The sequence below is a fragment of the Oryctolagus cuniculus genome, chromosome 1, assembly GCF_051225735.1.
Source record: "Oryctolagus cuniculus isolate XC-2025 breed Fujian yellow rabbit chromosome 1, ASM5122573v1, whole genome shotgun sequence".
NCBI classification, from domain to species: Eukaryota; Metazoa; Chordata; class Mammalia; order Lagomorpha; family Leporidae; genus Oryctolagus; species Oryctolagus cuniculus.
In genome coordinates this window covers 6,366,395-6,390,335 of record NC_142867.1, presented here as the reverse complement: position 1 = coordinate 6,390,335, position 23,941 = coordinate 6,366,395, and the positions used below count along the sequence as shown (strand labels likewise).

General features: G+C 62.4%; 3 protein-coding genes and 1 long non-coding RNA gene across 10 annotated transcripts; 1 reads left to right on the top strand and 3 right to left on the bottom strand.

Moving 5' to 3' along the window:
• Window positions 1-5,340: 5,340 nt before the first annotated feature.
• CDCA5 (cell division cycle associated 5) lies at window positions 5,341-15,334 on the bottom strand. Of its 5 annotated transcripts, XM_089324405.1 has the most exons (10): window positions 15,156-15,334; window positions 14,894-14,988; window positions 14,750-14,815; window positions 14,633-14,668; window positions 11,872-12,300; window positions 7,703-7,774; window positions 7,289-7,437; window positions 6,990-7,088; window positions 6,219-6,285; window positions 5,366-5,790 (listed from the first exon to the last, which is right to left on the bottom strand). In XM_089324405.1, the coding sequence occupies exons 1-10, from the start codon at window positions 15,199-15,201 to the stop codon at window positions 5,431-5,433; spliced, it is 1,419 nt and encodes a 472-aa protein (XP_089180531.1). In that variant the 5' UTR covers window positions 15,202-15,334; the 3' UTR covers window positions 5,366-5,430. The 5 variants fall into 5 exon arrangements, with proteins under 5 accessions (XP_089180426.1, XP_089180531.1, XP_002723444.3 ...); XM_089324300.1 differs by lacking the exon at window positions 11,872-12,300 and having other exon boundaries at window positions 5,341-5,790; window positions 7,289-7,395; window positions 7,679-7,774; XM_002723398.6 differs by lacking the exons at window positions 5,366-5,790; window positions 6,219-6,285; window positions 6,990-7,088; window positions 7,289-7,437; window positions 7,703-7,774 and adding an exon at window positions 10,504-11,718.
• LOC149128262 (uncharacterized) lies at window positions 9,610-10,399 on the bottom strand. Its single transcript, XR_016228258.1, has 2 exons — window positions 9,825-10,399; window positions 9,610-9,783 (listed from the first exon to the last, which is right to left on the bottom strand). It is a non-coding gene; the product is annotated as an uncharacterized LOC149128262 (long non-coding RNA).
• A 26-nt stretch (window positions 15,335-15,360) lies between the features above and the next one.
• ZFPL1 (zinc finger protein like 1) lies at window positions 15,361-20,288 on the top strand. Of its 2 annotated transcripts, none has more exons than XM_002723399.6 (8): window positions 15,361-15,496; window positions 15,903-16,012; window positions 16,204-16,315; window positions 18,602-18,795; window positions 18,893-18,965; window positions 19,037-19,183; window positions 19,359-19,476; window positions 19,851-20,288. In XM_002723399.6, the coding sequence occupies exons 2-8, from the start codon at window positions 15,911-15,913 to the stop codon at window positions 20,035-20,037; spliced, it is 933 nt and encodes a 310-aa protein (XP_002723445.2). In that variant the 5' UTR covers window positions 15,361-15,496; window positions 15,903-15,910; the 3' UTR covers window positions 20,038-20,288. The 2 variants fall into 2 exon arrangements, with proteins under 2 accessions (XP_002723445.2, XP_008250009.2); XM_008251787.5 differs by having other exon boundaries at window positions 15,394-15,587.
• CATSPERH (catsper channel auxiliary subunit eta) lies at window positions 20,258-22,062 on the bottom strand. 2 transcript variants are annotated; one of them, XM_089324676.1, is made up of 4 exons: window positions 21,934-22,062; window positions 20,685-20,815; window positions 20,499-20,598; window positions 20,258-20,414 (listed from the first exon to the last, which is right to left on the bottom strand). In XM_089324676.1, exons 2-4 carry the CDS (start codon window positions 20,811-20,813, stop codon window positions 20,338-20,340), a joined length of 306 nt encoding a protein of 101 aa, XP_089180802.1. In that variant the 5' UTR covers window positions 20,814-20,815; window positions 21,934-22,062; the 3' UTR covers window positions 20,258-20,337. The 2 variants fall into 2 exon arrangements, with proteins under 2 accessions (XP_089180802.1, XP_002723453.1); XM_002723407.6 differs by lacking the exon at window positions 21,934-22,062 and having other exon boundaries at window positions 20,685-21,005.
• Between the last annotated feature and the right edge of the window lie 1,879 nt (window positions 22,063-23,941).

Here is a 23,941-nt window from a genome sequence, read left to right as displayed (position 1 = left end):
GTGCGCCTGCCTGTGCTTGGCTCGCAGTGGGATCTCAGCAGGCTGCAGTCACTCCGCCCACGAACACAGAGCCCAGAGCTAAAGGAAGAAGGCGCCAGAATTCTCCCAAGTTTTCCCTGAAGGGGTCCCAGCGTGTGGGAGGAGGTGGGGCTCTTGGGAAGGGCTCTTTAGAAGATACAGAGGAGAGGCTCGACCTTCCCTAACAAGGTGAACTCCTCTTCCACCCACCGACCCTGCCCAGAACCCACCCACCCACCCACCCATCCACTCATCCCTCACCTCCCACCCTCCTACCCATCCATCCACCCACCCACCCATCCCTCACCTCCCCCCTCCTACCCACCCACCCATCCTCCTATGCATTCACCCTCCTATTCATCCTCCATCCATCTTCCTGTCCATCCATCATCCATCCATGCCCTCACATTCCCATCCACCCATCCATCCACCCATCCATCCACCCACCCACCTGTCCATCCATCCCTCACCTCCCCCCCTCCTGCCCACCCACCCACCCATCCATCCATTGAACCAGCCATCCATTCACTACTTCACTTGTACATGCAAGCATTGTTCATTCAACTCTACGCTAGGTTCACGCGAGGCCGTGGAGAAGGAAAGCCCGTCAGACACACCACACACCGTGTGGCAAGTGCCCTAGGGAGGCGGGACCTGGGGTCCCTGAGGGGAGGGTGAGGAATTGTGCCTGACCCTCTGCGGATGAGAAGGCCAGCAGGCAGTGGCAAGGGCAGGCCCTCGGAGCAGGAGGCCAGCAAGTGCTGAGGCTGGGGAGCAGGGAGACCTCTGCACAGAGCCAGGCAGGGCTGGGCAGGCCCTCGGGGCTCAGCCTGTGACTGCACCCTGCCTTGCAGCTCTGCTGGGCTGAGGGGGCTGGGCCAGGGTGCACGCATGCGTGTGTGTGTTGGGGGGAGATTCCCCAGCCTCCTCAGAGCAGCCCCTTCCTGCTCACTCTGCAGGTCAGGAGGCAGTGCGGGAGGCCTAGGGCTGGGGAATCAGAGGCCCAGGGAGATGCACCGGGAAGCCGGAGTCACCCCGGGCACCTGACCTTGGCCCTTATCAGAAGCCATCAGTGTGGGGAACACACGCCTTCTTTATGAGAGCAGTCCCCACCAGGCAGAGCGGGATGGCAAGGTCAATTGATCAATTGAGAAACAGACGAGGGCAGACGATGACACTGCAGCCGCAGCCCCGCGGTCCCGCCCATCCGTGCCGGAGTTTAGACCTTGCCCAGGCGAGGCCCCACGAGCGCGGTGCACACGCGGGGCAGTGACGCAGGCCGTGGGGGCTCGTAGGTGTCGGCACCGCTGTGGGCACCACACACTAACTCTGTCAACGTTCCCTCCCTCCTCCTGACCGGGTGGCTGATGAGGAACATTCTGGATTGTTGGTGTTGATGGGAATCTCTTAAGGTAGCTCAGGCACGTGCCCACACTTTCCCTCTTCCCAGCTGTCTTGCACAGCGGCTCCGACCCAGGCATCTTGAGGCCCTCCAGGGCGGCCAGCCCCCTGCACCTGCCTGCTCCCTGCCACTGTTTGGTCCTCTGCTGGGTCCTCCGGCCCCTGCCCACATCTTACCTACCACTGCACAAGAGGCCTGAGCCAGCAACACCCCAAAGGGGTGTTAAAGTCTTTTTTTTTTTTTTTAACATATTTTTTATTTGACAGGCAGAGTTAGACAGTGTGAGAGAGAGACAGAGAGAAAGGTCTTCCTTCCGTTGGTTCACCCCCCAAATGGTTGCTACGGCCAGCGTGCTGCGCCGATCTGAAGCCAGGAGCCAGGTGCTTCTCCTGGTCTCCCATGCGGGTGCAGGGCCCAAGCACTTGGGCCATCCTCCACTGCACTCCCTGGCCACAGCAGAGAGCTGGATCAGAAGTGGAGCAGCCAGGATTCAAGCTGGTGCCCCTATGGGATGCTGGTGTCACAGGCAGAGGCTTACCCTGCTACACCGCAACCAGTACAAATGACCAAATATGAAGGTACTTGAGCAAGCTGGTGGGGATGGGTGCTGGACACAAAGGCTGGGATGGCCTCATCCGTGTTGGAGCACCCCGGCTTCAGTCCTGGCTCCACTTCCAAGTCCAGCTCTGCACTGACGTGCACCCCAGGAGGCAGCAAGTAGTGGGGTCCCTGCCACCCTTGTGGAAAACCCAGACTGAGTTCTTGGCCTCTGACTTTGGCCTGGCCCAGCTCCAGCTCTTTCAGGTGTTTGGGGAGTAAACCAGAGGATAGAAGATTCTCTCTCTCCCTCCCTCTCTCTCTCTCTGCCTTTCAAATAAAATGAAAATAAATAATTTAAAATTTAAAGAGTTATTTACTGGGGCTGGTGCTGTGGTGCAGCAGGTAAAGCCACGGCCTGCAGCGCTGGCATCCCATTTGGGCACCAACTCCCTGCCAATGCTCCTGGGAAAGCAGCAGAGGGTGGCTCAAGTCCTTGGGACATCTCCGTCTTCCATCCGCTGGACTATTCCCTCAATGGTCACAATGGTTGGAGCTGGGAAGATCTGAAGCCAGGAGCCAGGAACTTCCGGGTCTCCCACGTGGGTGCAGGGGCCCAGGCACTTGGGCCATTTTCCACTGCTTTCCCAGACGCATTAGCAAGGAGCTGGATCGGAAGTGGAGTGGCCAGGACTCAAACCAGTGCCCTTATGGGATGCCTGCGTCATAGGCAGTGGCTTTACTGGTTGTGCCACAGTGCTGGCCGGTAATGCACATTCTCCATGAACTTTTTGAAGACTCTGTAAGGAGAGAAACCCCCCTGAACGCATTCCCCGAGCGCTGGTCCTCCCTCACGCCCACGCCTGGGGGATCGAGAGGCGTCCTGGGCCCAGCCCACCCAGACCTTGGTTCCTGATCTTGCCCCTGCACCTCCTCCTCCCGCAGGCTGGGCGACGGACAGGGGTGAGGAGCTTGTCTGGAGGCGGGGCAGTGCCAGGGTGCAGTGGCCACATCTGGGGTGGCGAGAGCGTCTGTGCTGTGGCATCTCACGGTGGAAGGTCAAGGGAGCCGGCAGCCCAGACAGGGCACAGGGCGGCCTTGCTTTCCTAACAACCCCGCTCCAGATAACAAAGCCACTCCCACGGGCACCCAAACCCTCCCCAGCCCCCGACCCCGCCCTTGCTGCAGCAGTGGGAATTAAGGTCCCAACGCATGGGCTCTGCGTGTGTGTGTGTGTGTGTGCGTGTGTGACACACTCCAGCCACGGCGCCCGGGTCCACTCTCCGTGTGTGTGTGTGACACACTCCAGCCACGGCGCCCGGGTCCACTCTCCGTGTGTGTGTGTGTGTGTGTGTGTGTGTCTGACACACTCCAGCCATAGCGCCCCTGGGTCTGTTCTGTGTGTGTGAGACACACTCCAGCCACAGCGCCCCGGGTCCACTCTCCGTGTGTGTGTGTGTGTGTGTGACACACTCCAGCCACAACACCCCGGGTCCACTCTCCGTGTGTGTGTGTGTGTGTGTGTGTGTGACACACTCCAGCCACAGCACCCCACCCTGGCCCCTTCTCCCCGTCAGACACAGTCCTGGCCTCGTCACAGCTGTGCTCCCACGTCACTCCCAGGTCACTCAAGAGACAAAGTCCCCGCAGCAGCCCCAGAGCTCTTGGCTTCCCCAGCCTCCCCACACTCGCTCACTGCTGCAGCCACATGGCTCAGCACCGGCCGTCCCTCAGCGGTGCCCAGGGCCACTCCCTCAGGGCCTCTGTGTCCTGTCCCTAACCTCTCACCCTGCTTCCCCCGCCACACACACACAGGAGGAAATGTCCTTGTGGCAGTGCCCCTTCTCTGTGGGCAGATCCGGGGAGAACGGGTGACAATTTCCAGGCAGTTTCTCTGTGGGACTTGTCCTTGAAGGGACGGCGGGGCGGGGCGGGGCGGGGCTCAGGACAGCACAGCACTGGGGCGCTGGGTGCTGGGAGGGGCTGGGTACCAGACTCCGCTTCCTGCAGCCCAGCGACATCAGTGTAACCCCCTTTGTTTCCCAGGCTGAGCCTTCAGAGGAGGTGGCTCCAGGGCTCCCGGATGGCGGCTCTGGCCGACCGTGGTCCTCGTGTGGCTAACCCTGGGTTAACCACCGAACTGTTGCTCTCCCGTCAACCTCAGCCTCAGCCTTTGGGAAAATGGCAAGACAGCTATTGGTGTGGCTGGGCCACGTCAGGGACCAGTCAAGACTGTGGAGGGGTCTGGGACCCCCAGAGCCACCAGGTGAGCTGGGAGGAGTCTCAGAGGCGACGGCTGAGCCAGAGGTGTGAGCTCTGCTTGCTCAGCCCAAGGCCGGGGCACCCCCAGACCTGCACCAATCAAGTGTGTCCTCCGCTCTTGTGCCCGGAGGCCGCCCCTGGGAGCCCGGTGTTTAGTCAGGCTAGGCCTGGGGCGGCTCTTGCCTGGGGGCCCTGCGCAGTGGCTGTTTGGCAGAAAGATCCTGCCCAGCCCTCTCAAAGCCAGAGACGGCCCCGGAGGGCTGCCACGGAGCCCTCACCGCTGCTGAGGGCCTGGCTTCCGTCAGGTTTGGGGCACTTTCCAGAGAACTGACCAGGGTGCACAGGGTCTCGGCCTGGCACATTCAGCCCTGAGTGTTATGGGACTTAATACAGAAGCTGCCTGCGCGGTGTCTGGTGTTCACCGTGGGCCAGGGTGCTGTCTGGTGAGCAATCGTATTTTAGGGCTTTCTTGGTCCTAAACCCCCTGGCCACGGATGTGGGTTCCCATAATCCTCTCTAAACTGGCTTTGCTATCTTGCCGGTCCCTTCATTAATGAGTTTTTTAAAAAAAAAAACCAGCAAAAAACAGAAATATTTTCACTACGTACTTTATGAGAACTGTTCCTAAGTTTCTGAAAGCCAGACCTTGAACACATTCTCTCTCTCTTTCTCTCTCTCTCTCTCTCTCTCTCATCACCTTGGGAGTCCTGGGACACCTACAGAGGTTCCCTAGAGCTGACAGATGCCGAGGTGCCAGCCCTCAGCCGCGAGGGACCGAACGCCTGCATCTCCAGGCCCGAGGGCTGGGGGCAGCCCTTGGGAGTTCCCACCAGCACTCTCCTCACAACCCTGTCGCTCGCGTGGGGCAGGGGCCCATCCAAGGTCACCAGGAAGTGGTGGCTCTTCCCCGCTCCTGTCCCTTTCTGTACTTTGGAGTCAGAGCAGGCGTCTGGATCCTCCCACGAGGGGGGTGTGGCCCCCCTTCCAGCCCCGACCCAGTGCTTATCACAGGGACATCGGCCTTGAGCGTGTCACTGGGGCTGGCACCAACCAGACTTGGAACCTGCTCTGAGGCAGGGGCAGCAGGGCCGTGTGGGACAGGTACACGCTGCGGGGTGGGGGTGGTCTCAGAGGAGGCCACAGCCTGAGCGGGTCCCTGGCCCACAGACACTCGGGGGAGCTGAGCTCAGTGTGAAGTTTATTGCTGGGGCCTAGGGAGGATTTAACTGACCAAGAGCCTTCCCAAGGAGGTGTCCAGTCTCCGGCCTGGGGCCTGGCCAGGGCTGACCTTGGCCTCTGTGGTCCAGGGGAACTTCGGGCAGCAGGACGAGCCGCGCAGCCCTCCGGGAGCTGGGAGGTTGCAGGTAAAGACGCAGGGAGCTTGAGCGAGCCGTGCCCGGCAGGCGGCCCTCCCTCCCCACCTGCTGCTGCTGTGTGTGCATCTGGGACAGCATGGCCTCCTGCACGGCCAGCGCTTCCTCCTGAGCGGCCCTCACTTCTGCCCGGATGGCACTCACTTCCGCCCGGATGGCCTTGGCTCCCGCCTTCAGGCTCTCGTACAAGGAGGCAGGCTGCAACAGAGGGCGGCAGGGCCAGGCTGGGAAGCTGACCCCAGCAACGTCACCTGAGGCTGGGCTGCGAGGCGGGGTGGGGCCGAGACAAAGGCAGGGGTCCTGAGGGGGGCATTTGGTGCAGTGGTTAAGATGCTGCCTGGGACGCCGCGTCCCATACCAGGGGGAGGGCCTGGGTTGGAGTGCCAGCCCCGCTTCCGACGGCAGCTCCTTGCTAACGCACACCCTGGGAGGCCGTAGGGGGTGACTCAAGGACTTGGGTGCCTGCCACCCAGCTGAGAGACCCGGATCGGGTTCCCGGGTCCTGGCTTCAGCCTGGCCCGGTCCCGGCTGTTGCAGGCTTTGGGGGCATGGACCAGTGGATGAGAGCTCTCTCTGCCTTTCAAATAATTTTTTTTAAGGCAGGGGTCCTGGACTGAGGGTCTCACCAGGTTTTGCAGCTTCTTCTTCAGCTCCAGGTTGTCCACTTGGTTGGTTTTCAGGGCTTCTCGGAGCCTAGGGTTGAAGGGAGACCCCCTCAGCCCATCTTCCTGTGCGGGCAAATCCACGGCCCGGGAGGGGATTGCTCTCCCGGTGCCTTGTGGGAACCAGACACGCTCAGCCTGCTCTTCTCCTTCAGCAAGACGATTGCAGCCGGCTTCACCACGTGGGCCGGGCCGGGGGGTCCTCGGGGGCAGCCCCGGGGCTGCAGTCAGGCCCCCTGGAGCCAACTCAGTTGGTGTAGTTTGCGGCTGCGTGTGACTGCCAGCAGCCAGCGGCTCCAGGGCGCAGGGAGCGGCCTCCCCATCCCGCCCCCAACCCAGGACCTCTGTCACCAGGTGGGCCTCCAGCCCTGGCGTGAGCACAGCGCTAAGTGTGTACGGGATAGTGCAGACCCTACCTCCCGCTCTGCCATCCAGGGAAGGGTCTGAGCCACCCTGCCAGGCCCTGACGGTTAAAGGTGGGCTTCCTTAGAGGCACGTGGCCACGCAGGGGCAAGAGAGAAATGTGTGGCAGCAGCTGTGGCCCTCGCAACGGTGGGGCTGGTGCCGGGAGGCAGGGGACCGGCTGCTGACATCGAGGTCGTGCAGGGTGGAGCAGAGAAGGTGCGAAGGAAGAGCAAATGGAGGCGGGGGGAGTCAAGAGAAGCTGCGGGTCCAGCGCCTGGCTGCACAGGGGCAGGGCCAGCCACCCCGCCCCCGCCTGGCCACTGGGCTCACCTCGCGCAGTCATCCTGCAAACACCTGATCTCCCGCGAGGTCTGCTGGGAGCCCCAGTCCTCCTGATCCAGGAACCGCTTCTCTTGGATCTCCAAGTCTCTGAGGGTAGAGGCGGTGAGGGTGGGATCAGGGGGTCTCAAGACTGGGCGAGGGTGGGCGTGGGCACAGCGTGGGGTGGGAGAAGCACCCTCAGCCCCCCAATACACACACACACAACGCAATGCGCACTCACATACACACTGGATACACACACGCGGCACAGTCAACTCGCACACCTGCTCGCACTCACACCGCCTTACGGGTCGGGGAGTGTGGGCTCAGCGGGCTCGGGCGTGTTCAGGAGCGTAAACAGGAATGTGACGGTGGGCTCCACTTCCTTGTCCGATTTTTGCTTTGAATAAGGTGACTGCAGAAAAGGTGCCACTGTGGCCGCCCTGGCACGCGGCTGCTCACCCAGGAGCCCGGGGCCTCCCACGCCCTGCTTCCAGGGGCCCTTTCCCTCTGCCCCCCACCCCACGGAGGAAGGCAGGGGTCAGAGGTGTGGAGGAGAGCCACCCAGGGGGTCTCCAGCTGGGGAATGACCCCCGGCGACCCGGGGAGCTGGGGGCTGCCCGGCGGCAAGGGTGGGGCGTGGTGCTGGGGAGGGCGGCTCCAGGCTGCTGCCTCCCTGCAGGCCCCAGTGCTGTCACCTCGGTGCTTCCTTCCACGGCAGCTTGAGCGTCCTCGGGCTTCTCAGGGGGCCGCAGAGCTGACTTGGAGTGGGCCGTTCGTCGGCTCCTGGGAGACTGAGGGAGACAGAGGCCTGGCTGGCGCCCTCCTCGGGGCAGCCTCTGGCCTGCGGAGCCCCCACGACCCGCTCTGTCCAGCAAGCCACATCCCGCAACGCCGCGGCTGACAGACGGGGCGGGTCCACTACAGGATTCCCAGGGAAATCTGAATTTCACGTGAAAACGGAATTCGTCTTTTAGTCTATCTTGTGCAAAATGACTCATGATCTGAAATCCAGATTGAACTAGGTGTTGTGTTTTTCTGCAATGCCACCAGAGCTACATGCAAACACGATTTCATGAACCGAGTTCCAAACACAAGGTGCGTGTCAGGGGAGGGATGGTGGGGGGACACCTTAGAGGAGCCCTGTAGGTGTTTAGAGACTGCCCGCCCCTCCCGTACAAGGGTCATCTGTCAGACAGCTACTGAGGAGCCAACCAAAGCACCAGCTCCCGCCCCACTGCTGCTTCTGATCCAGCTCCCTGCTAATGCCCGGGAAGGCAGCAGACGACCCAAGCGCTAGGCCCCTGCCACCCACGCAGGAGCCTCAGCCTGGCCCAGTCCTGGCTGTTGTGGCCACCTGGGGGAGTGAACCAGCAGATGCAAGATCTCTGTCTCCCTGTCGCTTTGCCTTTCAAGAAAATAAATTTTTATTTTATTTTTTAAAATTTTTTGACAGGCAGAGTTAGACAGTGAGAGAGAGAGAGAGAGACAGGTCTTCCTTCCATTGGTTCACCCCCAAAATAGCCTCTATGGCCAGTGTGCTGTGGCCAGCACATTGCGCGGATCTGAAGCCAGGAGCCAGGTGCTTATCCTGGTCTCCCATGGGGTGTAGGGCCCAAGCACTTGGGCCATCCTCCACTGCACTCCCGGGCCACAGCAGAGAGGTAGACTGGAAGAGGGGCAACCGGGACAGAATCCGGCACCCCGACCAGGACTAGAACCCGGGGTGCCGGCACCACAGGTGGAGGATTAGCCTAGTGAGCCGCCCTGCTCCACTTCTGATCCAGCTCCATGCTAATGGCCTGGGAAAGGCAGCAGCAGATGACCCAAGTGCTTGGGTCCCTGCCACCCACGAGGGAGACGCAGGTGAAGCTCCTGGCTTCCGTCTGGCCCAGCACTGGACACTGCAGCCGGAATCAGCAGATGGAAGATCTCTTATCCTCTTTGTGTTAACGCTCAAATAACTCCACCCCAGCCCCCCAAAACAGGCTCCTCCTCAGGCCACACGAGTCTGTGCCCTCCTCTTCCCACCCTCTGTGTGACCATGATGGCGCCGGCAGCATCCTGGCCAACACTCTGGAGAGCACCCGCAATGCCAAGAAGGCAGGCAAAGGCCAGCTTCTTATTCTCCGGTCACGGTCAAGTTCCTGACCATGCCGGGGAGTGTGACTGCACCGCTGTCTGGCATCACTGACGATTGACAAGTGTGACTCCGCCCCTAACCTCGGGGCACTCGCGGCTACTCACACAGAGCTCTGGCTTAAAGGTCCTGAACAGGGTGCAGGGAGTTGGGGGGGGTTGTCGGTTCCAGGGGGAGAGCGATCCTTCACTGAGCGCTGAGCACCCGGCCTGCCCCATTCCCCCTCCCTCACCCCGAGGCAGGCATTGTGATGGTACCCATTGTGCTGGTAAAGAACCCAAACACAGAATGAGTGAACTGGTCTGGGGTCCCCAGGAAACTGGCCCGGCGAGAGCCACGCCCTGCTGCATCCGCCTGCCCTCCGATGCTACTGATGCGGAGGGGGCAGGGTCTGAGGCAAGGCTGGGAGGCGTGGGCACCAGCCTGGGCCGGGACACCCTGGGACCTCAGAGGTCTGGCTGCAAACAACAGGAGACGATGCCGGCTGGGCTGATTGGAACAGAAGTTTATTGGCTGGAATTCAGTCGCAGAATCCACAGGACGCGTTCTGAAGGCAGGACTGGGACGTCGGTGCGGCCAGAGAGCAGGGCCCAGCAGGGTGAGCGGGAATCTCCACCCGGGGAAGGCGGCCAGGGCCTGAACAGCGCTGGACCTGCGACGCCCCTCCTGGGTCTTCAGTCTCCACCCTCACTCGGTGCCGCCACCTCCTGGGTCTTCAGTCTCCGCCCTCACTCGGTGCGGACTCCACCTGGCTGGGGCAGCGTGTGGCACATGGGCTCTACCACCATGATGCTGGCACTGCAGAGAACACAAGTCCCGGCTGCTCCACTTCCGATCCAGCTCCCCGCTACTGTGCACAGAGAGCAGCGGAAGACGGCCCAGGTGCTTGGGCCCCACGTGTAGACCTGGAAAAGCTCCAGGCTTCAGAGTAGCCACAGCCCAGCCATTGCGGCCCTTGGAAGATCTCTCTTTGTAACTCTTTCAAATAAATAAAAAGAAATCTTAAAAAAAGAGTCCATGTGGCTGAGCTCAGGACAGGCCCACGTCTTGGCTGTGGAAGCAGAGTGAGCGTCAGGCCCCCCGGGGAGGGGGGAGCCGGGACCTGCAGACAACCCACTAGGCGGCGGCCACGGCCCCCAAGCACCCACAGGAGCGGCGGCGCAGCAGAGGCCCCTCCCATGCGGTAGATGCGTCCAGAGACCTCTCTGCTGACTTCCAGGGAACCGATCTGTGCAGGAGGGGCTGGGCTCACCCAGAGGCCAGCGGAGGACATCACTCCAAGCCCCGCCCTGCAGGGGAGGGGGGATGAGGCAGCTGCAGGGGGGCCAGCATCCTGTCCCTTGCACGCTTGGCGCCGCCTTTGACCCAGTAAGAGAAACAGGCTGTGAGCAGGCAGAAACTCTTTAATCAGATTCGTCCTAAAGCAAAACCCTTGCCGCTGGCAGGGCCCAGCGTTCTGCAAGGGGTGGGTGCGCAGGGCCTGACGGAGCACGAAGCACTGGCAGAGGCCTGGGACGCCCGTGCCCCCCGGGCCTGCACGGCTCCGAGCACCCCAGCCACGCGCCCACCTCCCGGCCTCCCGGCGGCCAGCAGCGCCCACCTCCACCACCCTGAAACGTCAGCAGGTGCAGTGGCCTGGGGACGGGCGCTGTGGCCCAGTGGTAGGCAGGGTTGCTTGTGAAAACACCTTTTAGCAGCGTTGAGAAAGGGCAAAGGTGGGAAATTCTGCAGCGCGACGCCCCTCGCCGCTTCCACTCCTGGCCTGACTCTTGGCCGTGTCCTCAGGTGCGAGGAGGAGGAAGCTAAGCCTTCAAACCGCTCTCAAGCCCTGGCGCTGTTTGGCAAAGAAGCAACGCTTCCGAGAGCCCCCCAGGACCAGTCTTAAGACAGGCCATGGGGACTGTGCAGCTGCCCTTGCAGGAAACAGGTGTGGGCTCCCGAGGGCCCCCCAGCAGGAAGTCGGGGCCCAGGCTGGCCCTGCACAGTGGCAGCCCGGTTCCCTGGCAGCAGGAGCCGCAGCCACCAGTGGCCAAACCCTGACACACACCCTTTTGCCCCAAGCAGCTGGCACTCCTTCAACCTGGCATTTTCCAAACGTCTCAACAGTAGAACACAGAAAACACAGCTGGGCACGCAGCCCCGAGGCCGAGACCCGGAGCAGCCATCCTCCCCCAAACCGCGGAAGCCGCAGTAGGCTGAGCGTCCAGCTTCTTCCTCGAGCGTAGAGCTGCCCCACCCATCAGTCCTCTCGGGGACCATCTACAGGATCTAAGAGGAGCTACCCCAAACCAAGTCTCTACACAGGCAGGCTTGTGGCCGGAAGCAGGCCAGCAGAAGGTCACCCGGAAGGGGCAGCCTGGGAGAGGCCGCTCCCCACCAAGAGCCCCGGGGAGGATGACGACGACGAGATGGGGTGCCAGCGAGCAGCCAGGCCAGGCAGCCCGAGTGTCTTCCGCACAGCGAGGGGCTATGTACAAGGGGCGCGGGGAGTCCGGCCAGGCGCACCCCCACTCAGTTTCATTCAACCACGAGATCAAACTGCTCAGCAGCTTCGAACTCGGCATTCATGGCCGCAGCCCACTCATCCAGCTCCGACTTCTGGGGGAAGAGAAACGGGGGCAAGTGAGTGGGGAGGGGACACGCGGGCCACAGCATCTCACCCACACCCTGCCGTGCTGCCTCTCCCGAGCGCCGCAGCAGAGGCCGGCCTCCGTCTCCCGGGGCCACGGCCGAAGCCAGGCCCTCACTCACCAGGATCTGCGGCACCTTCTTCTTCTTCCGCTTCTCTCTCACAACGAGGGGGGAGATTCCTGGGAGAGCTGTATCCGGGGCCCAAGGCTTCGCGGGCACCCTGGAGGCCTCGGCTGGCTTTGAACCCACCACAGGCGAGACTCTGGACAAGTCTTCTGCCCCCTCGAAGCCAAAGCAGGAGCGGCGGCCCGGGGTGGAGGTGGAGAGGGAGCCCAGGGTGTCCAGGCGGCTGTAGGACCGCCTCACTTTCTGCGACATCTCCAAGTCCCTGGCATCCAGCTGCCCCTCCTTGGCGTTGGACGAGGTGTTCAGGGAGCACAGCACAGGAGTGGTGGCCGGCGTGCCGGGGACACTGCAGGACTTGAAGAGCTCCTCCCTGGCCGGCTCCCTCTTGGGGGGGTTGTTTTCTTTCTCCAAGAAAAAGGCAATCTGCACCCGGACAGGAGAGAGAGCACCCTCGTGACCGAGCTGGACCACTTCCGTCCAGAAAGGCCAGAGAACTTCCAGGGTGGACACAAAGATGCACGGGGCAAGCACTTTTTTTTTTTTTGACAGGCAGAGTGGACAGTGAGAGAGAGGGACAGAGAGAAAGGTCTTCCTTTGCCGTTGGTTCACCCCCCAAATGGCTGCTACAGCAGGCGCGCTGCGCCAATCCAAAGCCAGGAGCCAGGTACTTATCCTGGTCTCCCATGGGGTGCAGGGCCCAAGGACCTGGGCCATCCTCCACTGCACTCCCGGGCCACAGCAGAGAGCTGGACTGGAAGAGGGGCAACCGGGACAGAATCCGGCTCCCCAAGCGGGACTAGAACCCGGGGCACCGGTGCCACAGGCGGAGGATTAGCCTAGTGAGCCGCGGCGCCGGCCGGGGCAAGCGACTTCTAACAGCAGGGGAGGGCAAACCCTGGGCCAGCAGTTCAGGTGACCAGGTCCCACATCACGGAGCCTGCTTGATGCCCGGATCTGACCCGCCTCCAGCTTCCTGCCAGTGCAGACCCTGGGTCACGGCAGGCGATGGCTCAAGTAACTGGGTCCCTGCTGTCCATACAGAAGACCTGGACTGACCTGGCTCCCCCTTCAGTCCAACCCAGTCCTGGCCCAGCCCCGCTGTTACGGCCATCTGGGGTGTGACCCGGGGGTGGAAGATCCATCTCTGTCAACAAAGCCAAAGAGAAGAAAGGCGGTGGGGGTGGGCTCCAGGGCTCTGCAGGCCGCTGGCAGCTTGTGCTGCAGACCCCGAGGGAGCCGCGGCGGGCTGTGAGCAGGGAAGGCTTGGCCCAGAGGTCACCTCCTGACCCCCCAGCCCAGACGCTGCACCCTTTACCAGGGGACCCGTCAGCCCCGTAGTTACTCTGGCCCAGACTGCTCTCCTTCCCACCCAGCAACACGGCTGACGCTGGCGGGCAGCCGACCAGAACGGGAGCTTCCTGTGCACAGGGTCTTCACCTGTCCACGCTCTGTGCCCGCAGCAGGGCCCCGCGTGTCACGGGTGTGATGAGCACAGGCCCCGCGTGTCACAGGTGTGATGAGAGCACAGGCCCCGCGTGTCACGGGTGTAATGAGCACAGGCCCCGCGTGTCACGGGTGTGATGAGCACAGGCCCCGCGTGTCACAGGTGTGATGAGAGCACAGGCCCCGCGTGTCACGGGTGTGATGAGCACAGGCCCCGCGTGTCACGGGTGTGATGAGCACAGGCCCCGCCTGTCACGGGTGCACGAGGAGCGCTGAGTCAGCACACGGAACACCTGGCACTGGGCTGGTCTCACACAAGCGGGCACACTGGCGGTCAAGAAAGACGTTTCCCGGTGATGAGTTCTCAGGAATCCGCCCCGTGGGTGTTGGTAGAAGGTTGCTGACCAAAATGGGGATCAACCCTACTTCTTCCTCACCCCCCAGCCACGCAGCTGCCCAGGCCCTGGAAGCTCTACCCTGCCCAGCGTCCCATGCAGCTAGCACTCAACAACAGGCAAACAGCCAACTTTGGCCCAAGGGAATTACGCGAGAAAGTACAGTGTCGGGGGAGGGGTGATCCTCCTTCGCTCTCCATCTCTGGAGCCCAACCATGGCTTCCCTACTGGTCCTTCCTTGAGCCCCGCAGCGTGGCTTGGGTCCCACGAGGGCGTCTGCACCCCCTTACTGCAGGCTGCAGACGAGCCTCATGGGGACAGTGTTTGGCACTGCAAAGACACCACCTGGGATACGCCAAACTGGAGTGCTGGGTTCGAGTCCCGGCTCCGCTCCCACCGCCGGCTGCCTGCTAAGGCACACCTTGGGAGGTGATGGCTCAAGTGCTTGGGCCCCGACCACCCAAATGGGAGACCCCGGGGGAGCTGCTGGTTCCTAGCTTCAGCCTGGCTCAGCCCTGGGACTGCAGGATCAGCAGGTGAACCACTGCCTGTCTCTCTCGCTCTGCCTTTCAATCAGATAAAAGCATATTACGCAGCCAGCACTTGGTGCCCCGCTGGGAGGCCAGCACTTCGCTAGGAAGAGCCCTGGCAATCAGTTCTGCGTGACTGTGAACCCAGCGCACACGGCCCCGAAGACCTGAGAACCAACGGATGAGAAACCAGCGCAGAGAGGAGACGGCTCGGCCTCCAGGGCACCAGCCCGCCAAGCAGAGCGGTGCAAACACCGGGGCCCACGCAGCTACAGGGATCCAGCAAGCAGGGAGTCTCCGCGGCGGCGAAGCTGCTCTGCGGCCCCGGGGGCCAGGGTCGCCGGCACCAGCCCACCCGCTCGACCGCGCAGACGCACAAGCACTCACCCGCGGGCTCCTGCGAGGCGACTGGACGGCGGGGAGCTGCAGGGACGACACCAGCGGGTCACACGCCGGCCCCCCGCTGCCGCCTCCCTCACCCCTCCTCGTCCCCGGAGCCCTCACCTCCACGGCATGCGCCACGATCTTCTTCAAGACGATGGGCTTCCTGGCCGAAGCGACGTGGGGAGCCTGGGGGACAGGGGCGAGCGTGAGCGCTACGTTCGTCTAGGGGCCTCCGGGGCGGCCTCTGGGAAGCCGGGGGCTCACCTTCCGCCAGAGCTCGGGGAGGACGCTCGGGAGATCAGAGCCTGACTTCCGCTGGGACCGCTGCAGACCCTTGGTCAGAGAGGGGGCCCGGGGCCCTGGCGAGAGAAAAAAAGGCAAGCGGTAGCGGCGGGCTCCAGGCCGAGGAGCTGCAGAACAGGTTCCGGACAAGCCCTTTGGGGCGCCTCCCCGGGAGCGGCGGCGGGCAATGGCTGCTTTCCCCCAAACGCCTCGACCCCACCTCTCCCGCCTGCCCTCCGCTCACCCGAGCGTCGAGCGGCCCCTCCGGACCGCGTCCGCCTCTCAGACATGGCTACTCTCGGTCTCGACCCTCGAAGCCGCTGCCGTCCCCTGCTCGCGCCAACCGGGAGAACCGTCGGCCCCAGAAAACGTACGAATTACCCGCCCTGTCGAACAGGAAGCGGAAGTGACGCAAGGCGGGAGAGCCGCAGCTCTCGGGCTCCGCCCCCAGCCGCCTGCACCTCGCGCGCCAACAGAGGCGTGGTCTGGTGGCGTCATCAGCGCGCGTCGCACCCGGAAGAGACGTGGCAACGGAGGGATAATCGGAGAGGCTATAGGGCAGAAGGGGGCTGAGCGGGAGCTCTGGTGAGCCCAGTCTCTGATCTTCCGTGCTTCGAACCACCGCTCGCGCCCGTCGAGACCGGTGCTGCCATCGATCAGTAACTCGGAGAGCGGGGTCTGTCGAGGAGGGGCGGGGCTTGTAGGGGGTGGGGCTCCGGAGGGGCTCTGGGGGCGGGACCGGTGGTATCTGGGAGCCGCCGATGGGGGGCCCGGCTGGGGGCGGGATCCAGGAGGGATGAGGGGTCGCCGGGGGCGGGATTTATGGGGGGCGTGGCCCTGCCTGCACGAGGGGTGGCTGTGGTGGGGAATCCTGGGGTTCAGGCGCTTATGGGAGGTGTCCGGGGGGTCAGAGCGGTAACGAGCCGGCTGGTGAGAACGCATTGGCGACCACCAGAACTTGGCTTCTTACCAGCTCAGGCCCCTTCCCCAGGGCCGACCATGGGGCTTTGCAAGTGCCCCAAGAGGAAAGTGACCAACCTGTTCTGCTTCGAACACCGAGTCAACGTCTGCGAGCACTGCCTGGTGGCCAACCACGCCAAGGTGGGGCCTCCGGGGGTGCGCCTGAGCGGGTCCGGGCGGGCGGGTAGGAGCCTGCCTTCCTCCGGGCACCCTGCCCTGGGGTGGAAGCTCCAGGAGGGCGAGGAGGAGGTTGACCCAGCCCCTGGGACGGAGCGCGGTGCTCGGTAAATCTTCACCCCGGCGCCAGCTGTGCCATTTCTCTGCCGCCCCAGTGCATCGTCCAGTCCTACCTGCAGTGGCTCCAGGATAGCGACTACAACCCCAACTGCCGCCTGTGCAACACACCCCTGGCCAGCCGGGAGACCACCCGCCTCGTGTGTTACGGTGAGGCTGGGGCACCCTGGGGCGGGAGACGGCAGCCTTGGGCCCCAGGCCCTCCCCCAACAGCAGGACGGCGAGTCCCCCGAGCCCGGGAGGCCGGAACCCGGCTTCCGCGCCCCATCCGTAAGCTCAAGCACGTCATTTTCCCCTTCGAGGCCGCAGTGTCACGCCCACTGTTCCGGCTCCTAGGTCCTGCCTGCGGACCTGTGGCGGTGAGCAGTTGCCAGCCACCCCGGCACAGATTCCGAGACTAAAAGAGAGAGGAGTGGGTGTCCCGTGTGAGTTAGCCTGCAGGGGTTGGCAGACACGCGTGTCGTGACTGACCGGAGTCTGGGGCCAAGAGCCTCGGCTCCCGTTGCCAAGGGGCCAGGGCAGCGCCCCGTGCGCGTGCGTGGATTCCGCGCACACTCTTCACATGAGCGGTGCTCACTAGCACCTGTGGGCGAGCAAAGGCATAAAGGTGGGTGTAAATTCCACGTGCACACGTGTGCCTGGGCGTGTGCCGAGGGATCTCGTGTGACTGCTGTGGATCAGCCACCGGCCCAAGGCGTGTGACGAGGGCAGGCCCGAGAGCGCTCCCCGAGAGGGTGGCTGGCACCCTCTTCCCCGTCACGCCCGACCCCTGGGGCTGGCAGCGTGGTGGCAGGGGAAGGAGAGCTCCAGGCGTCCACGGAGAAGCAGCTTAGGAAGATGGATTAAAACATAAGTTCATTTTGATGCAGAAGAGCACCCCATTTTTAAAAGATTTTACTTATTTGAAAAGCAGAGTTATGGAGAGAGAGAAAAAGAAAGGCAAAGAGATCTTCCATCCGCGGGTTCACTTCCCGAACGGCCGCAACAGCCCGGGCTGGGCCAGGCTGAAGCCAGGAGCCAGAGCTTGCTCCGCGTCTCCCACGTGGGTGCAGGGGCCCAAGGACCTGGGCTGTTCTCTGCTGCCTTCCCAGGCCATAGCAGGGAGCTGGATCAGAAGTGGAGCAGCCGGGACTCAAACTGGTGTCCATGTGTGATGCTGGTGCTGCAGGGGGCGGCTTACCCCGCTATGCCGTGGTGCCAGCCTGAAAAAAATTTCTGAGATCCATGCATAGGAAGAGCCTTTAAAAAGTTCATGAAAAATGCATATTATGAGAAAACTATTCATGGGTTTCAAAAATCTTAGTACCAAAATAAACATACCTTTAAATTTTTATTTTATTTTTAAATATTTACTTATCTGAAGCCGGCGCTGTGGCTCAATAGGCTAATCCTCCACCTTGCGGCGCCAGCACACCGGGTTCTAGTCCCGGTTGGGGCGCCGGATTCTGTCCCGGTTGCCCCTCTTCCAGGCCAGCTCTCTGCTATGGCCAGGGAGTGCAGTGGAGGATGGCCCAGGTGCTTGGGCCCTGCACCCCATGGGAGACCAGGAAAAGCACCTGGATCCTGGCTCCTGCCATCGGATCAGCGCGGTGCGCCGGCTGCAGCGGCGGCCATTGGAGGGTGAACCAACGGCAAAGGAAGACCTTTCTCTCTGTCTCTCTCTCTCACTGTCCACTCTGCCTGTCAAAAAAAAAAAAAAATTTACTTATCTGAAAGGCAGAGTTACGCAGAGAGAAAAGGAGAGGCAGAGAGAGAGAGAGAGAGAGAGAGACAGGTCTTCCTTCCGCTGGCTCCTTCCTCAGATGGCCACAACGGCTGCATTGGGCCAGGCTGAGGCCCGATGCCAGGAGCTCCCTCTGGGTCTCCCACATGGGGGCAGGGGCCCAAGCACTCGGGCCGTCTTCCACTGCTTTCCCAGCTGCATTAGCAGGGAACTGGATCAGAAGTGGAGCAGCTGGGGCACGAACCCGCACCCATATGGGATGCCGGCACAGCAGACGGCAGCTTAACCCACCGTGCCACAGTGCCAGCCCCTGTTTTATTTTATTTATTTGAAATACAGAGAAAGAGGATCTTCATCAACTGGTTCACTCCTCAAATGCCCACAACAGCCAGGACCGGGCCAGGCTGAAGCCGGGGGTCGGGCGCTCAGTCTGGGCCCCCGCATGAGTGGCAGGGACCCCAGTGCTCCAGCCACCACCTGCTCCTTCCCAGGGGCACAGTCACAGGAGGCCGGGTCAGAAGCCGAGCCAGGGCTTCTGAACTCGGACACCGCAGCACGGAGGGGCGTCCCGCCCGGGTCTCTGTGCCGAGCCTCCCGTGATTCCACTCTCCTTGTGTGTCTCCGTTCATCCTCACACTGAGCTGGGGGCTGCTGCTGCCCAGGAGCCCAGGTGTCTTCCTTATGTCTCTTCTTCCCTATCTCTGTGTCCTAAGATCTCTTCCACTGGGCCTGCCTCAACGAACGGGCCGCACAGCTACCCCGAAACACAGCGCCCGCCGGCTACCAGTGCCCCAGCTGCAATGGCCCCATCTTCCCCACAGCCAACCTGGCTGGCCCCGTGGCTTCCGCCCTGAGAGAGAAGCTGGCCACGGTCAACTGGGCCCGGGCAGGCCTGGGCCTCCCTCTGGTGAGCCCCTCTGCGCGCTGCTTGCCCTTGGCCCAGCCTGAGCCGCACGGGTGGTGGGGACAGCACGGGGCGGCCCTGACACGGCTCCTCGCTGCAGATCGAGGAGGTGGCGAGCCCAGAGCCCGAGCCTCTCAGCGCCTCCGACTTCTCCGACTGGTCCAGCTTTAACGGTGAGTGGCAGCCCCCAGCCCGCCGTTGGGTCCTGGCCTCCCGGCTCTGCTGACACCCTCCCCGCCCACAGCCACTGATCCCATGAGACAGGAAGAGACGGACAGCGCTTCTGCTGCCCAGGCCTTCTACAGCCAGCCCCCCCGGCCGCCCGCCTCCCCAGGCAGGCCCGAGCAGCACACGGTCATCCACATGGGCAGCCCCGAGCCTTCCACTCACGGTGAGCCAGACACGAGCAGAGAGGGCGGGTGGTTTGTGGGCCGTGTGGCGGGAACTCGGGGTCCCAGAGCGACCCTTCCTCGCACCCGGCACAGACGTCACCTCCCCGATGCCGAGGCCCCGTCAGGGCCCCTCAGCCCCACGGGGCTGTTGATGCTGGCGATTCCTCCCTGCAGCTCCTAGGAAGGTGTACGACACTCGGGATGACGAGCGGGCACCAGGCCTGCACGGGGATTGCGACGAGGACAAGTACCGGCGCCGGCCCGCCCTGGGCTGGCTGGCCCAGCTGCTCAGGTCTGTGGGGTCAGGCAGGCCGTGGTGGCACGAAGGGGAGGGGAGGAAGTTGGAGGCAGGGTCTTGCGGGCTGTGCAGCGGCCTCGGCTGGCAGTAGGAGCGTCGCTGAGCCCCTCTGTGGGCTCTCCCTGCCTCCTGCACTGGAGGTGTGGCCGTGGGCTCTGCACAGCCGGCTCCTGCCCTGTGTGCTCTCCCCATGCCTGACGCATTCCTGGCTCCGGAAGTCAGGGGCCACAGGCCGATGACGGCAGGGACGGGAAGGTCAGCCCCAAGGCATGGATCAGGAGACCGCGGTGGTGATGGCGGAGCAGGGCTGCTCTCGGGGTCGGGTGACGGGGGCTGGCAGCCTGACCCGACTTTCCCTCATCCCCCAGGAGCCGGGCTGGGTCTCGCAAGCGGCCGCTGACCTTGCTGCAGCGGGCGGGGCTGCTGCTGCTGCTGGGGCTACTGGGCTTCCTGGCCCTGCTCGCCCTGCTGTCTCGCCTGGGCCGGGCTGCGGCCGACAGCGACCCCAACCTGGACCCGCTCATGAACCCCCACGTCCGTGTGGGGCCCTCCTGAGCCCTGCCTGTGGCTTGGCCAGCCTAGGTCCCGAGGAGGGGACGCGGGGGAGGCCTGGGGCCTCTCCTCTGCTCCTCTCCTTGAGCGCGAGACACTAAGACCCCAGGCCCAGAGGAGAGTCCAGCAGAGCAGCTGGAGGCCGGGCCTGGCGTCCTCCACGTAGGTCAAGTCCCCCGGGGCTCCAGCCTCCCACCTCCCACCCTGCCAAGGAGCTGACAGGTGGAAATAAACAACAGACTTTATTAAACGCCGAATCAGCCTCTTCCTTGTCCCTTGCCAGCTCATCCCCGGCCCCAGGCCTCAGTGGCTCTCCTCCCGGTACTGGATGGCCAGAAACTCCAAGGACAGGCGGTTGAAGAACATGGCTCCATTGAGCACTGGGCAGAGAGGGCCGCCGTCAGCCTCCACAGCCCCGTGCCCTCCTCTGCCCCCTCCTCCCGGCCCCCACCCCCAGCACTCACTCAGGACGGTCAGGGCGAAGCACCGGAGGAACTTGTCGCTTGTCATCTCCGCGTAGAGGGACCCGATGGCGGCCCAGCAGATGCTGATCACCTGGGAGAACTGTAGGCCCACCCAGTGGGGGAGTGGCCCCGGCCGCCTCGGCGGGGCCTCCCCAGCCAGCCCTTGAGCCCCCGCCCCAGCCCCACCATCAGGACGACCGTGTAGTGGAAGCTCATGCGGTCGTAGTGGTGGGTGATGCAGAAGTTGTTCACGTCGCTGAGGAAGACGCCCAGGTTCAGGAAGAAGAGCACCAGGGCGGCCACGGTGAGCATCATGCCTTGCGGGAAGAAGAGCACAGCGACACGGTCCTGCCAGCGCATCCTGGCGGCTGCCGCGCCGGCTCACGCCACGCCGAGGTGCCGGGAAGGTGGCAGGCCCGCCTGGCTCTGCGGTGCCCCGTCTGGGATCGCACTGGGATTCTAGAACCAGGACGACACTGGGGAGGACGAGGTTCCGGAACACTGGCCAAGCCCAGTAAATACGAGTATTTCCGGGGTGGCTGGGGGAGAGGGGTGGGCAGAGGCCACGGGGCTGGTGCGGGCGGTGCCTGCCCCAGCCCACCCTCAGTCCCTGTGTGCTGCATCACCGCAGCCCCTCCCAGGACAGAGGCTGGGCTCCTTCCACACCTGAGGACGGGGTGGGGGAGGGGCTTGCTCAAGGTCCGCAGCAAGTCCTGGCAGGTGAGAGGTTAGGCCGCAGGTGGCTGGTGGGAAGGCAGGACGCACGTGCCAAGTGTTTGCTCCACGGCGGGGCTGAACAAGGGGAGGACTAACGTTGCCCTGCGCTGTCCTGGACCCCCGGCGCGCTCGCCCCAGCTGCGGCCCAGAGCAGCTGGCTCTGCATCCTCTCCCGGCTGTTCCCGCCCCCCTCTGCCGTGCCCCGAGTCCCATGAGAACACTGGGCCGGCAGCCTGAAATCCAAGTTCCTCCTGTGTCCGTGGTGCACAGGAGAGTGGCTGAAGCCCTCGCAGCCGATGAGGGAGGGAGGCAGGACTGAGCTGAGCTCCGATTCCTCCTGCAGCTGTGTTGGGTGAGTGGGGGCGGATGCGAGCCAGCAAGAAACCTTAACTGCACATGTGGAAGAGGTAACAGGGCTGTCAACAAGATAAGCCAAAACCAGCCAGGAATGGCCTGGGGGCACGGAAGCTCCCAGGTGGAGAAGAGGAAGGAGGAGGAGGGAACCTCAGCTACTCCGTCGCCTCTGCCACCCGCCTGTCCCAGAAGTTAGGTCCCAGATTCGGCCAGGACCTGAAGTCTCCAAGCAACAGCAGTACAACCCCCCCAACCCCGTCCACGCCTGCTGCCCGGTCTGCCCCCGACCACAACCACCCCTCAGCCCACCCTAACCACGCCCAGTGCCCAGCTGTGCTCCCACTGTGGAAACAACGACTCGTACCTGGTTACTTACATGACCACCAATGAACAACGATGCGCTACCATCCCCAGGTCGAGAGCATTCCAGAACTAACCCGCAGGCAAGTGCATGGACAGTGGTTGAGGTGCCCCTGGGGCACCCCCGTTCCACGCTGGAGTGCCTGCGTTCCAGTCTGGGCTGCGCTCCACTCCAGCCTCCTGCAGGCACATGCCCAAGGAGGCGGCAGGCCATGGCGCAAGCACGTGGCTCTCTGACCTCCATGTGGGAAAGCTGCTTGGAGTTCTGGGCTCCTGGTTTCCGCCTGGCATCTGGGGAGTGAGCCGCTGGTGAGCCTCTGCCTTTCAAATTAAAAAAAAAAAAAAAAAAAAGGAAAAAGGAACAAATAAGCATTGCTCAAATAAAATTTTAGGCCGGCGCTGCGGCTCACTGGGCTAATCCTCCGCCTTGCAGCGCTGGCACACCGGGTTCTAGTCCCGGTCGGGGCTCCAGATTCTGTCCCGGTTGCCCCTCTTCCAGGCCAGCTCTCTGCTGTGGCCCGGGAGTGCAGTGGAGGATGGCCCAGGTGCTTGGGCCCTGCACCCCATGGGAGACCAGGAAAAGTACCTGGCTCCTGCCTTTGGATCAGCGCGGCGCACTGGCCGCGGCGGCCATTGTGGGGTGAACCAACGGCAAAGGAAGACCTTTCTCTCTGTCTCTCTCACTGTCCACTCTGCCTGTCAGAAAAAATAAATTTTAACTAATACACGGATATGTTCACAGGCGATTTGCACAGTGCACAAGCTCCCCCAGAAGAAATGTAACAGCTCCTGTCCTGCACCCCACTCAGACAACCCATGTGGCCTCTTTCTGGAATGACACACGCCTCAATGTACAGATCCATGTGTCATCCTTTAAAATCCACTTTTTAACAAGTTAGGAACATGACGTGTTAGTAAAGGCTGACCGTGAACACTGACTGACTCGTCAGGAACGTCAGTACACTGGCAATGCGCCTTGAGGGGCTGGCTGTGGCTAGGCAGTCATTTGTTTTCAAACTGTATTAAAATTTTTGTATTTTCATTTATTTGAAAAGCAGAAACCGCTATCTTCCATCTGCTGCTTCACTCCCAAATGCCCCACAGCAGCCAGGACCGGCCAGGCAGAAGCTGGGAGCCAGGCCCTCAGCCCAGGTCTCCCACACGGTGGCGAGGGTCCGGCTACTTAAGCCACCATCGGCTGCCTGCCAGGGTTCACAGCGTGGAGCTGGATTGGAACTCAGACCCAGGTGTTCTGATACAGCATGGAGGCATTCCAACGGGTGACCCAACCACTGTACTGAGTGCCTACCCCTAAATTTTTAAAACATTTTTTATAAGAGATTATTTATTTGAGAGGTAGAGCTACATACACAGAGAGGGAGAGACAGAGAGAAAGGTCTTTCATCCACTGGTTCACTCCCCAAATGGCCCCAACAGCTGGAGCTGAGCTGATCCGAAGCCAGCAGCCAGCAGCCAGTAGCCAGGAATTTCTTTCAGGTCTCACATGCCAGTGCATGGGTCCAAGAACTTGGGTCATCTTCTACTACTTTTCCAGGCCGCAGCAGAGAGCTGGATCAGAAGAGGAGCAGCTGGGACTTGAACTGGAGCCCATATGGGATGCCGGCACTGCAGGCAGCAGCTTTACCCAGTACACCACAGCACCAGCCCCTACATTTTTTTTTTTTTAATATTTATTTGAGAGGAAGCGAGACAGAGATCTCCCATCCACTGGTTCATTCCCAAAATGCCTGTAAAGCCAGGAGCTGAAACCCCGTTCAGATGTCCCACATGAGTTGCAGGAACCCAACCACTTGTGCCATCACCTGCCTCCCAGGGTGCGCATTAGTGGGAAGCTGGAGATAGGATGGAGCCAGGGCCTGAACACAGGCTTTGTGATGTGGGATGTGGGCTCTCCAAGCAATAGCATCTTAAGTGCTAGGCCAATGCGCATCCCTAGATACCATTAAAGACAATGATAGAATGTGTCCCTGGGCCAGCACTGATACAACATG

Coding starts and splice junctions, on each gene's coding strand:
- CDCA5 (XM_089324405.1), bottom strand. CDS start 15,201: ATGTCTGAGAGGCGGACGCGGTCCGGAGGGGCCGCTCGACGCTCGG. Junction 14,669..14,749: donor TCGTGGCGCATGCCGTGGAG/GTGAGGGCTCCG, acceptor TCGTCCCTGCAG/CTCCCCGCCGTCCAGTCGCC. Junction 6,286..6,989: donor TTGCAGGATGACTGCGCGAG/GTGAGCCCAGTG, acceptor CTTCAACCCTAG/GCTCCGAGAAGCCCTGAAAA.
- ZFPL1 (XM_002723399.6), top strand. CDS start 15,911: ATGGGGCTTTGCAAGTGCCCCAAGAGGAAAGTGACCAACCTGTTCTGC. Junction 18,796..18,892: donor CAGGCCTGGGCCTCCCTCTG/GTGAGCCCCTCT, acceptor TCCTCGCTGCAG/ATCGAGGAGGTGGCGAGCCC. Junction 19,477..19,850: donor TGGCTGGCCCAGCTGCTCAG/GTCTGTGGGGTC, acceptor CTCATCCCCCAG/GAGCCGGGCTGGGTCTCGCA.
- CATSPERH (XM_002723407.6), bottom strand. CDS start 20,858: ATGCGCTGGCAGGACCGTGTCGCTGTGCTCTTCTTCCCGCAAGGCATG. Junction 20,599..20,684: donor ACTACACGGTCGTCCTGATG/GTGGGGCTGGGG, acceptor GTGGGCCTACAG/TTCTCCCAGGTGATCAGCAT. Junction 20,415..20,498: donor CTTCGCCCTGACCGTCCTGA/GTGAGTGCTGGG, acceptor CTCTCTGCCCAG/TGCTCAATGGAGCCATGTTC.